This window comes from Nicotiana tabacum, chromosome 23 (genome assembly GCF_000715075.1).
Source record: "Nicotiana tabacum cultivar K326 chromosome 23, ASM71507v2, whole genome shotgun sequence".
Taxonomy (NCBI): Eukaryota; Viridiplantae; Streptophyta; class Magnoliopsida; order Solanales; family Solanaceae; genus Nicotiana; species Nicotiana tabacum.
The window spans coordinates 90,465,262-90,477,703 of NC_134102.1; the positions used below are offsets into that span (position 1 = coordinate 90,465,262).

The 12,442-nt window shown below is 34.5% G+C and overlaps 1 protein-coding gene across 1 annotated transcript; it reads right to left on the reverse strand.

The window, feature by feature from the left end:
* Nucleotides 1-8,136: 8,136 nt before the first annotated feature.
* On the reverse strand, nucleotides 8,137-10,281 carry LOC107792337 (probable WRKY transcription factor 40). The gene is given in 4 exon segments (NM_001325540.1): nucleotides 8,137-8,899; nucleotides 9,245-9,361; nucleotides 9,444-9,746; nucleotides 10,168-10,281. Coding segments are annotated over 4 exon segments (777 nt in total). The 5' UTR covers nucleotides 10,249-10,281; the 3' UTR covers nucleotides 8,137-8,623.
* Between the last annotated feature and the right edge of the window lie 2,161 nt (nucleotides 10,282-12,442).

Sequence of the window (12,442 nt, forward strand, 5' to 3'; positions counted from 1 at the left end):
TACTTTATCACACTTCAAACTACATTTGTCTCGAATAAGATGTATTATAGACCTCAACCATACACATTCTTGACTTACTTCATGAATATCAATTATCTCAGCATGATTAGATGAAGTACACACAATTGATTGCTAAGTTGATCGCCAAGATATGGCAGTGCCTCCACATGTAAACACATAGCCCTTTTGAGATCGAGCCTTATTTGGGTCAGATAAATACCCAGCATCGGCATAGCCAACAAGATAGGGGCTGCAATCATTGCCATAAAATAAGCCCATATTGGTAGTCCCTTTAAGATACCGCAATATATGTTTGATTCCATTCCAATGTCTCCTTGTAGGAGCAGAGCTATATCTTGCTAAGACATTAACTGAAAACGTTATGTCAGGCCTTGTAGTATTAGCAAGATACATTAGTGTACCAATTGCACTAAGATATGGTACTTCAGGACCAAGAAGCTCTTCATTCTTTTCTTGAGGTCAGAACAGATCCTTATGCACATCAAATGATTGAACAACCATCAGAGTACTTAATGGATGTGCTCCATCCATGTAAAACCGTTTCAATGCCTTTTCTATATAGGCAGATTGATGAACAAAAATCCTATTTGCAAATATAGAAATTATTTTGTCTTTTCGAGATCTTTCATCTTGCATTCCTTCTTTAAATAATCAATTGCTTTTTGGAGTTTTATAGTAGTTCCAATAAGGTTTATGTCATCAATATATATCAAGTACAACAAATTCCGATGTTGTTTTCTTTATGAAAACACATAGACAAATGGCATCATTTATATAACCTTTCTTTAATAAATATTCACTAAGTTGGTTATACCACATTCGTCTGGATTGCTTTAGACCATACAAAGATCTTTGCAATTTGATTGAAAACATTTCCCGGGACTTTGAATTATGTGCCTCAGGCATTTTAAATCCCTCAAGAATTTTCATGTATATTTCATTATCAAGTGAGACATAAAGGTAGGTTGTAATCACATCCATTAAATGCATGTCAAGCTTTTCATGGACAGCAAAACTAATGGGATAACGAAACGTTATTGCATCCATAACAGGTGAATATGTCTCTTCATAATCGATACCAGATGTAACGATCTGACCTGTCATTTTGAGTATTTTAGCCCCAATCCCTTATTTATTTTCTCCTCTATGTTATATTGCGGTTATGTAACTTGCCGGAGTGTTTGGTTTTGTTTTTGGGTGAGTTTCGGAGTGAAATGGGACATATAATCCCTAAGTTGGAGCTTTAAGTTGAAAGAGTTGACCGTAGTTGAGTTTGGTGTAGACGACTTTAAAATAGAGTTATGACCTTTCCAATAGCTCCGTATGGTAATTTTAGACTTAGGGATGTATCCGGATGTTGATTTGGAGGTTCGTAGGTCGTTTCGGCGTGAATTGGCGAAAGTTAAAAAGTTGAAGGTTTGGAAGATTTGGAAAGTGTGACTGGGAGTTGATTTTATTGATATTGGGGTCGGTTTTCGATTTCAGAAGTTGGAATAGGTCCGTCATGTCATTTACAACTTATGTGCAAAGTTTGAAGTCAATCAGAGTTGTTTTGGCATGAATCAGAATTATTTTGGGAATTCGAAAGTTCATAGTTTCATAGGCTTGAATTGGGTTGTAATTCATAGAATCGATGTTGTTTAATGTGATTTTTGGCCTTGAGTAGGCCCATTATGTGTTTTGAAACTTGTTGATATATTCAGACGGGGTACCGGAGGCACCGGGTGATTCAGATCAAATTTGGACTTGAGTGATTGCTGAAGATGGGTTGTGTCTAGTGTAATCGCACCTACGCACTTTGGGCCGCAGGTGCGGCACCACAGAAGCGGCCTTCGAGCCACAAAAGCGAGTTTTGCCTTGCCCAGTTGGGCCCGCAAGTGCGGTCAATAGCACACAGAAGCGAGCGCGCAGGTGCGACTGACCTTACGTAGATGCGGTTGCGCATATGGGTTCCACAGGTGCTAGCCTTCAGAGCCTAAGTTGGAATCGCACCTGCGATGGAATTTTCGCAAGTGCGACGTCACATATGCGACCCCAGGCCCGCAGAAGCGAGGATCGCTGGGCAGATAAGGGGTCTTCAAGGGTTTGAGTTTCATTTTCATATTTTGGACCGAGCGAGCTTGGTTTGTGATGATGTTTCGAGAATATTTCAAGGAAATTATTGGGGTAAGTGATTCTAACCTGGATTTGACTATATTTCATGAATCTATTATTATTTTCATCATCTAATTAGTGATTTGAGTTGGAAATATGGGGGGAAATTATGAAAACTTCCTAGACTAAATTTTGGGGTTTTGAAAGGAGATTTGAGTATTTCTTTAATGGTTGGACTCATTATCGAATGGGTGTTTGGATTTTTATAATTTTGGTCGGGTTCCAAGATTCGAGCCTGGGTTGACTTTTTGTTTCTTTGCAAAGATCGTAACTTTATTGTTTGAAATAGTTTCCTATAGTTTATATTTATGGTATGAAGTTGTTTTGGCTAGATTCGAGTCGTTCGAAGTTGGATAATCGAGGAAAAGACTTACTAGTGGATTGAGTTAGCGTGTTTTGAGGTAAGTGTTTTGCCTAACTTTGTGTGGGGGAATAACTCTTTAGGATTGGTATTGTTTGTGATAAGTGTGATGTGTGGAAGCTGTGTACGCAAGGTAATGAGTGTGTATACGGACTAAAATGTAGAAATTTACATATTTTAGCTATGTAGATTCCTTTCATGCCTTAATTGAGTTATCTTAACATGTTATATCCGTCATCATTAGTCTATCTTCACATGCTCTACTTGTCTTATCTCTTACTTGTTAATTGCTCTACATGTTAGTTGAAGTTCTTGTTTTCTCTATTCCTTACTCATTATTTAACCGTTGAATTCTATACTTGGAGTTGTTATTCTTGGGATATCTTGTTGTTGAAATTGGTATTGAGTTACAAAGGCCGTGATTCACATTGAGGCAATGTTTTAAGTTGTGAAATATTATTCTTATTGAGTTGTTACAAAGGCCGTGATTCACATTGAGGCAATGTGTTAAGTTGTGAAATATTATTCTTATTGAGTTATTCACTCCCAGTTGTTATTGTAGAGACTCTTGTGTACATTGTAGTTGAGTCATGGGCTATTTATTATAAAAAAAAAAACCGTTATTATTTATTTCTTTGGCAAGTTGTAATATTGGGCACTTGAGGTGCGATTTGTGATACATTGTGATATTGATACACATGCGGTGTTATAAGGTTTTGGGGTTGAAACGCATGTTGTGAGATAAGGTGAGCTTGATACGCGCATTACTAGTAGGGGAACTACTTAAAGCCACGCGGTGTGATAAGGTGGGCTAAAACGCGGGATGCTATTTCGGGAAGAAAATAATTTTTAAAACTAAATACAAGGCTCCCGCGACTATATAAGGAAAGATTGTGAATTTTTTTGTAATTTGAGACTACGAGACGGTACCTCGGTAGTGACTCTTGTTGATACTTCTCTATTACTTCACTAGTGTTTGGTTGCTTTGTTTTCCTTGGCATAACATCTTCCTTGTTTTCCTCCGTGATGCATTATTTTCTTTAGTTCAGTGTAGTTAGTCTCGGTGCATTTCTTACTTGTTTCATTTCCATTGTTATTTTTATTATATTGTTAAGTACTCGTTCTGTTTCTTATTTATTACAGTAGAGCCTTGACCTGACCTCGTAATTACTCTACCGAGGTTAGACTTCGCAATTATTGTGTACCGTTGTGGTATACTTATGCTACGCTTTTGCACATCTTTTTGTGCAGATCCAGGTACCTCCTACCAGTCCAGGCACTAACGAGACGAGTTCGGCTTTGGAGACTTCAAGGTATACTTGCCAGCGTCCGCAGGCCTCGGAGTCCCCCTCTATCTAGTTTGTTATATTTCTTCCTTTAAAGACACATCGTTGTATATGGATGATCAGTACTTATTTGTAAAGCTTGTGAGTTGTTATCACCGGGTTTTGGGAAGTTGTATATACTGAATTGCGGAGTTTATTTTATACTAGTTGTTGAGTTATTGATACTTTAATTATTATTATTTTTGTTATATTTTGCATGAATGTTAGGCTTACCTAGTCTTAGAGACTATGTGCCATCACGACATCCTACAGAGAAAAATTGGGGTCGTGACACCAGGCCTTGGTTAAAATCTTTGTGCAACAAGGCGTGCCTTATGTCTTTGTATCTTATTTTTCTCATTTCTCTTACGTACAAAGACCCATTTATAGCCAACAAGCTTAACACCATTAGGTGTTTGGACTACAGACCCAGAAACTTCATGTTTCGCAAGCGAATCCAACTCAATTGGATTGTTTCTTGCCATTTTGGCCAATCACGTCTTTGTCGACATTCTCCAACAGAATGAGGTTCAAGATCATCACTATCTTGTATAATTCTAGATGCAACATTATATGCAAAGACAGAATCTACCACTATATCCAATCGATTCAAATTTGTCTCAATATCGATTAAGTTATTTTATAGTTCCTTGTTTTCTTGAGTCTCAGGCTCAGTGATTTCCTCATGAATCTCAAGATCGATTAAATCATGAATTTCTTTATAAGATTCTTTCATAGTGTCATCTTCATCATTTATTTATTTTTCTAGGATTTCGATCCTTAGAACCCAATGGTCTGCCACGTTTTAGGCGTGCTGTTGACTCATTAGTTGTGACATTAGAAGATTATCCAACAGGGATATTAATACGAATTGGTACATTCTCTGCAGGGGTATGTGATTTTGTTATTCTTTTTAGATCCGTAAATGCTTCTGGCATTTGATTTGCTATTTTCTACAAATAAATAATCTTTTGTACCTCTTTTCACAAATGGAGGCACGTGGATCAAGATGAGACAATAATGAATTTTTTCACAAAATTTCCCGTTGGATTTCACTATTTTCTCCCCCTAATTTTGGAAAAAATGCCTCATCGAATAGACAATCTGCAAATTGAGCAGTGAACAAATTTCCGTTAATGTTTCGAGGTAGAGAATAATGGAGGGCGATTCAAACCCAACATATATTCCTAACTTTCTTTGGGGAACCATCTTGGTGCGATATGGCTGTGCTGCAGGCACATATACTGCGCATCTAAAAATTATTAAATGGGATATGTTAGGTTCATGACCCAAAACTAATTGCGACGGGAAATATTTATGGTAATTTATCGGTCTGAGACGAACTAGCATTGTTGCATGCAAAATGGCATGACCCCAAACAAAACTGGAAAATCTCATTTTCATAAGTAACGGTCTTGCTATTAATTGCAGATGTTTAATCAGAGATTCTGCAAAGCCATTTGGAGTGTGAACATGAGCTATAAGATGTTTTATTTTTATCCCAATTGATAAGCAATAATCATTAAATGTTTGGGATGAAAACTCAGCAGCATTATCAAGTCGAATAGACTTAATTGGATTATCGGGAAACTGTGCCCGCAATCGAATTATTTGTGCCATTAATTTTGCAAATGCGAGGTTTCGAGATGATAATAGGCACACATGAGACCATCTAGAAGATGCATCTATTAAGACCATAAAATATCTAAACGACCCACTAGGTGGGTGAATAGGTCCACAAATGTCCCCTTGTATACATTCCGAAAAAGCAGGGGACTCAATTCCATCATTTGTTGGCGATGGTCCAATAATTAACTTGCCTTGATAACAAGAAGTACAAGAAAAATTATTATTTAAAAGAATCTTTAAATTCTTTAATGGGTGCCCATTTGAGTTTTTTATAATTCATCTCATCATAATTGATCCAGGATGTCCCAATCGATCATGCCAAAATACAAAAGTATTAGAATTAGTAACCTTTTGGTTTACGATGTGCCCCAATTGTACTAATTCTTGTCCAATACAGGCCACAAGATAAAGATGGACTTCTCGATCACCCTTTTCTGGCCAGAGACATTCTTGGTATCGATGAGATATTCAAGATTATTCTCATCTATTGTCTCAATATGATATCCATTTCGGCAGATATCTTTAAAACTCAACATGTTCCTCTTGGACTTGGAGGAGAACATTGCATTATCTATGATAAGTATTGTTCCCCTAGGCAGAGTTATAGTAGCTGTTCCAGAGCCTTCAATTAGATTACTACTACCAGAAATTTTAGTAACATCTGCCTTACACATACTTAAATGAGAGAAATATTTCTTCTTTTTGAATATTGTATGTGTGGTACATGAATCAATTAAACAAATATTTTTACAATTAAACTTTGATCCAAGTTTGCTTTGAGAGATATCCATATTTGCTTCCCATGGTTTGATATACAAAAGAAATATATGAATAGACATTTCAGAGAGAAAAAAATAAAGTTAAATCAATGATTCAATAATGATTTTTTAACGCAATTTCGAGCAATCTCTGATTATGATACAAATAATTACTAATTTTTTTTAAACTCTAAATACATCCATAGAACAAGTACCATGAAGATGGATATTGGCGAAATATGTAAAATTAGTAACCAGTTATTTAGTGCTTAATTACTAGTCCAATCCTGTTATCTGATCTGCCGTAAAATTAATTCCAGTAGCTCTTAATATTTTCTATAGCAACATTAAATTCAAAAGCCATTTGGGTCTAATATATGCAAATATCCAAAGGGAAGGAATTTATGTTAACCTCATATACGTGTATTGTCAACTAGATCAGAAACCAAAGATACCAATGCAAGTAATGCAACTAAGCACCTTAATGGTAAAAGAACGAAAGCATACAAAATATAGTCAGCATTTCACATTAATATGAAATTGTTTTAGTTATCAAGGTCTCAGCAAGAAACATTGGCTGAATATGCAAGAGATTGTAAACCAATAGTCAACTCGCATGACGAATAAGGCGAACTCAAACATTGTTAAAAAAAACACTACACCTATATTTAATCAAAACGAACTAAAACTATTTCATAAATAAATGATACTAATGATTACTACTCACGTAAAGAACTGTAATTACAGGATATTTATTCACTAGCTATTACGAATAGGCAAAAATAAAAATTAAATTAATCAATTATCTTTAATCACGGATCCATCACCGATCAAATGGTCTATTTTTTAATGAGGGTGCTCAAAGAAGTCTGTCGCATCCAAGTGGGTGATGTCAAATTCATTGTCATAGACAAAATTAGCTTAAGGACCTTTATTCTTTAGAGATGCTTGATAAAATTCAACCAAATGTCCTGGTGTACAACAATACTTGCCCAATGCCCTTTTCCACCGCAACAATAGCATTCAGTTTCTGAACCCTTTGCTTTTGGCTTCTCATCTTTCCCTTTTCACTTGTGGTAGTTATTTTTCTTTGGGAGATAATTAATACCAGGAAAACTTCTTCCTTGGACACGGCCACAAACAGGGCCACGACTTTTTTCACGCTTAGCATAATGGGAATACACCTCATCCACTTCGGGCAATGGTGTAGACCCAGTGGGTCGATTATCGTGACTTCTCATGAGCAAGTCATTATTTCGTTCAGCCACAAGGAGAAGAGAAATCAACTCAGAGTACTTCTTGAAACCTTTCTCTCTGTACTGCTGTTGCAGGACCATATTGGAGGCATGAAATGTTGTGAATGTTTTTTCAAGCATATCATAGTCAGTGATACTATCTCTACAATTTAAAAGTAATTCTAAACATCGCTGAATTGTATTTAGAAACAGACTTAAAGTCTTGGATCCTCAGATGAGCCCAATCATATCGTGCTTGTGGAAGTGTGACCAACTTTAAGTTGTCATGTCTTTCCTTTAAGCCATTCCACAAAACAAGTGGATCTTTGACTGTGAGATATTTCTATTTTCAACCCTTCATCAAGGTGATGGCACAAAAAAATGAAGGCCTTAGTACAGACTTGGGTAGATGCTTTAGTTTTATCTTTAATGGTGTCTCCAAGACCCATAGCATATAAATGGATTTCAGCATCCAACACCCATGACATAGAGTTCTTTCTCGAAATTTTAAGGGCAACGAATTTTCTTTTTATAATATCAGTCATAATTAAAAGAGGAGAAAAATTATACCTTAGTCGTCTCAAAGAGCTTCTTGAGACGGTAAAATCTCGTACTGATAATGTGAAATAAAACAATAAAGGAAAAGAAGAATATTGCAGAAAAGAGAGAGAGAGAGGGTTTTTATTAATTTTGGGATGAATTACAATGGAATAAAACCTCTCGAAAAAAGTGACTTAGCCACCAAGTAAGAAAGCCTAAAATTTCTCTAAATATAGACATTCACCTTAAATACAATTCTATTTATAACAAAAATCATTTATAACGGTTTTTCTTTTTTATATGTCATGTAAACTTATGCGATTATGGCGTATATATTTATGAATCAATCCTAATATCTGCTCCCAAGATTGACTTTACAGAATACTAAAGACAATATTTTGCCCTATATATATTGTCTTTACTGTTCCGTAAATTTATTCTAGTACAGGCCAAATATTAGGAAAATAGAACTAAGAAACAGTTATTATAGCAAAGAAAACATCCTTTCAAAATGGTAAATTTAGATTAGGTTCATTTCAATCTCAATGAAAAAACAGAAACCGTCTGAGTAACTGTAACTTTGCTTCATTTGAAACCTAATTAATCATATTCAAAAAAATTCCCGGAGATGGCTGCAGCAACTGCAGCTGTGAAACTAGGGTTCTCGGTCAAGGAAGATGCCATTTGTGCGACTAAATCTTGCTGTAGTGAAGTTGTGTCAATGTCTTCCATGAATTTGTTCAGAAATGTAGGATTTGTTGTAACATTTTGGTTAATTAATGGCACTGTAACTTGAGCTTGGGATGGGAGAGGATGGTTGTGCTCCCCCTCATATGTAGCTACTAAAACTGATGGATCTTCAACACTTCTTTGCACCTACAAATTGAGTTTCATTCATTTAGTGGGAAAAAAAACTAATACAGTAATATTATATGATTTTTCTAGTCTAAGTGTGAGTATAAGAATAGGGTAAATCTTACATGCACTCAAGTTTATATCAAATCACACAATTTAATGTTAACAGTTTATAATAATACATTTCGTTTAATCATGGTCAAATGATATATGTTTGTATGAAAATTATAATGTCTTTCCTTTACCGATTTGGTGTAACATCGAGTGTAGATAAATTTTTACCTATGAAAATTTACCACCAGAGTACATTCATAATATTCTTTTACGCATTTAGTCAAATTAAGAAGATTGGTTGCATGAACTGACCTTCTTCTTGACTGGGCATGATGGTGCAAAAGAACACTTATAGTAGGCTCTAGGTGAAGGGTTATCTCTTGTGACTTTTTGACCATATTTTCTCCAGTGATATCCATCTTTCACCACCTGAAAATCGGACCCAAAAAACAAATTTAATAAGATATTACGAGAGTTTATACTCGAAATTTGTTAATAAAATCAGACTTACTGCACTTTGATCGGAGGGAGTAGTTTTTACACAAACAGTTGAAACATTGGTTCTGATTTCCCTTGGCCTCTTAGGTGATGCTTCTTCAAATATGATTTCTGAATTAGCACAACTGTGATCATCTTCAGCCTTTCTTTTTCTTGATAATAATTTGGAATTGTGATCCTCTGAGTTGTGTTTTTGCAGCAATTCAATTAGGTGAGTTTGCAAGGAATTGTAGTTCTCACACAAAGTTGTTAGTATTGTTGTTAGCTTCTTATTCTCCTCTTTCATCCTAATCAACTCTTCATCCAATATCTCATGCTGCAAATATCAAATTCCTTTATAAGATATCCAAAAACAAAAAAGTAAGGGGTCGTTTGGTACGCGGACTAAATTATCCCGCAATTATAATCCTCGGATTATAATTCCTGAACTAATTTATCCCACCTGGAAGGTAGGATAAAGTAATTCCAAGTTTGATGGGATAAGGTGGAATATATCAAATCTGGGATTAAATTGATACTATGTTTGTTAGCACTATAAATTTGTCCTCGAATAAATTTATATCGCCAATCAATAAATTTAACCCCACACTTTATTCCACCTTATCTCGTGTACCAAACGACCCCTAATTCCATAAAAGACCGATTCTACAATACTAAGTAAAATTTGTGTAATAATAATAATAATAATAAACAAACAAATAAAAATATTTGTTTTGACGAAAGAATAATCTACCAACCGGAATTCTATTGATGGTCTGCAATGAAGGTTTTGTGTTAAGGTCAATAGTAAAAGACTTGTCCCCAGAACTTGTATCCATTGAATCCAATTTTTCTTCCTTCTTTATCTTCGTTGATTGGTTTTTTGGATGAAAGGTATGAAAAGATTAATTGGGTAAGATGGGCTATTTATAAGGGAGAGAGTGGAAGTAGTTAAATTAAATTCATGTTTTGAAATGGAAGAGAAAGTGCCAGGAAATTGAGTGTCTATAAAAGACATTAATGATAATTGCTTATTCGAAGACTTCACTATCGGAGTGGCCATATAGAAAGACTTGGTGAAAATGAATACTACTTTCAAGAAAGTGTATATTCAAGTCTTGGTCAATTTTCAATTTAATTGCTTAACAATTGTTTGAATAGTACCCCCGGGAATTTTTTTTTTAATAATCCCTTTTAATTTTAAATTCAAAATTAATCATCTTTTTATATCTTTGAGCTAGGGGTCTCTTTTTCAGTTTTAGACATTATGTTGTCGAGCTATTCCGTTCGTCAGTTTTTTAATCACTTAAATCCAAAAAAACCAAGCTTGTGATTTTGTTTATCCGTAAAATGGTATAATTGAATTTATACGTGGTTTATAGACAAACGAATCGATTTGATCCCAAAATGACAAATATTTTAAAATAAAATACAAAACTTAGCATTGAAATCGAGATGAGATAACAGATAACTTGATTCCGGGAGCAGAGCTTCCGAAGACAGCAGTAATAACAATAATAAGCGAAAAATAAAATGTTATTGAACTTAGAATAATGTGTATAGTATAAGTTTGTGAGAAAATTTTCCTCTTTCAATGGTTATTGAAATACCTATTTATAGTGACACATAGGGAACAAGGTCCTAAGATCAAGCCCCTTTTTAAATGACAATTATGGGGACCATTGAAAAATATGTAGGTAGGCTATGAATGTCATATTCTCTATAACGGACTATGTATTTAATACTGCAGAATATTCTTCATTGAATGCTATCGGGTGACAGACATTCATTTGTCTTCATGAGCAACATTCCCTTCGGGGGCTTCCCGGTGCCAACCAAGATTGCTGCCTCCGGTCTTGACTTCCACCTGTCTCACTTTTCATCTATCTTTGATTTCATCTGTCGCTCTATTATATGAGCATTTAATATGAACCGATTTTACTCGATACAGATTCTTTGGTCACAAATTTCTAACATTATTTTGGTAACTAATAATTTTAACGTTATTCCGTGATGTATTTAATTAGCTAATTGTGTTTCAGAAGATGAATGATATCATTCAATAAGAATATGTATAAATGTCAAAGTTGGAGGAATTCAAGAATACCGTTCAATTATCTGATCGGTACACTAGAAAGATGCAAGCAAATGTATGAATGATAATTATGAAAGGTTTTGTGTGGGAATGTAATGAAATTAATTCATAGCCGAAATCTTGAGTTTGAAAGAGCCAACTCAAGGTTTGTTAGTAACTTCGATAACCTGATTTCTTATGAGTTTCCCCAAAAATATTCTATTTTACAATTGTGCATTTTTCATTTGGAATAAACAATATAGGGAAATTGGCAAATTTGACGTTTGGACATAAGAATTGTAAATTTCCAAAATAGGGGAAATTGTTTTTTTAAGTGAAAATGGTATTTGAAATTTAGAGTTGTATTTGGACATGAATATAATTTTAGATTGTTTTTGAAGTTTTGTGAGTGATTTGAGTGAAAATTTTGAAAATAGTTTTTTGAAATTTTTCAAAATTTCGAAAATTTTCAAAATATATCTTCAAGTGAAAATTGAAATTTTTATGAACAAACGCTGATTTCGAAAAAACGTAAAAAAAATTGGAAAAAAAACTTTCTTATGTCCAAACAGCTCTACATGAGATTGTTTAGATTTGTGTTCTATTAATTGTTGGGGTCAAATCTAACGTTGCAATTACAAAATTGGACTTGATTTGCCTTTATTGGCCTTTATTGACTGATGGCAGAAGCTTAGTCACTAATTAAATAGTACCTTGTGATGCCACGTGTCCCACATGCAGGCCTTTTTTATAAGAGTTCCGAACCAAAATATTACTTTTTTTTTTTTACTCAAAACACAAAAATAAATGAAAAAATAACTAATGATCAATTTATATATAACGCATGTGTTCAATGCACTATACTTTAACGGTACATTTGTCCGTTAAGGTATAGCGCATGTGTTGCATGCTCTATATTTGAATTTTAAATTGGCGAATAATATATATATATATATATA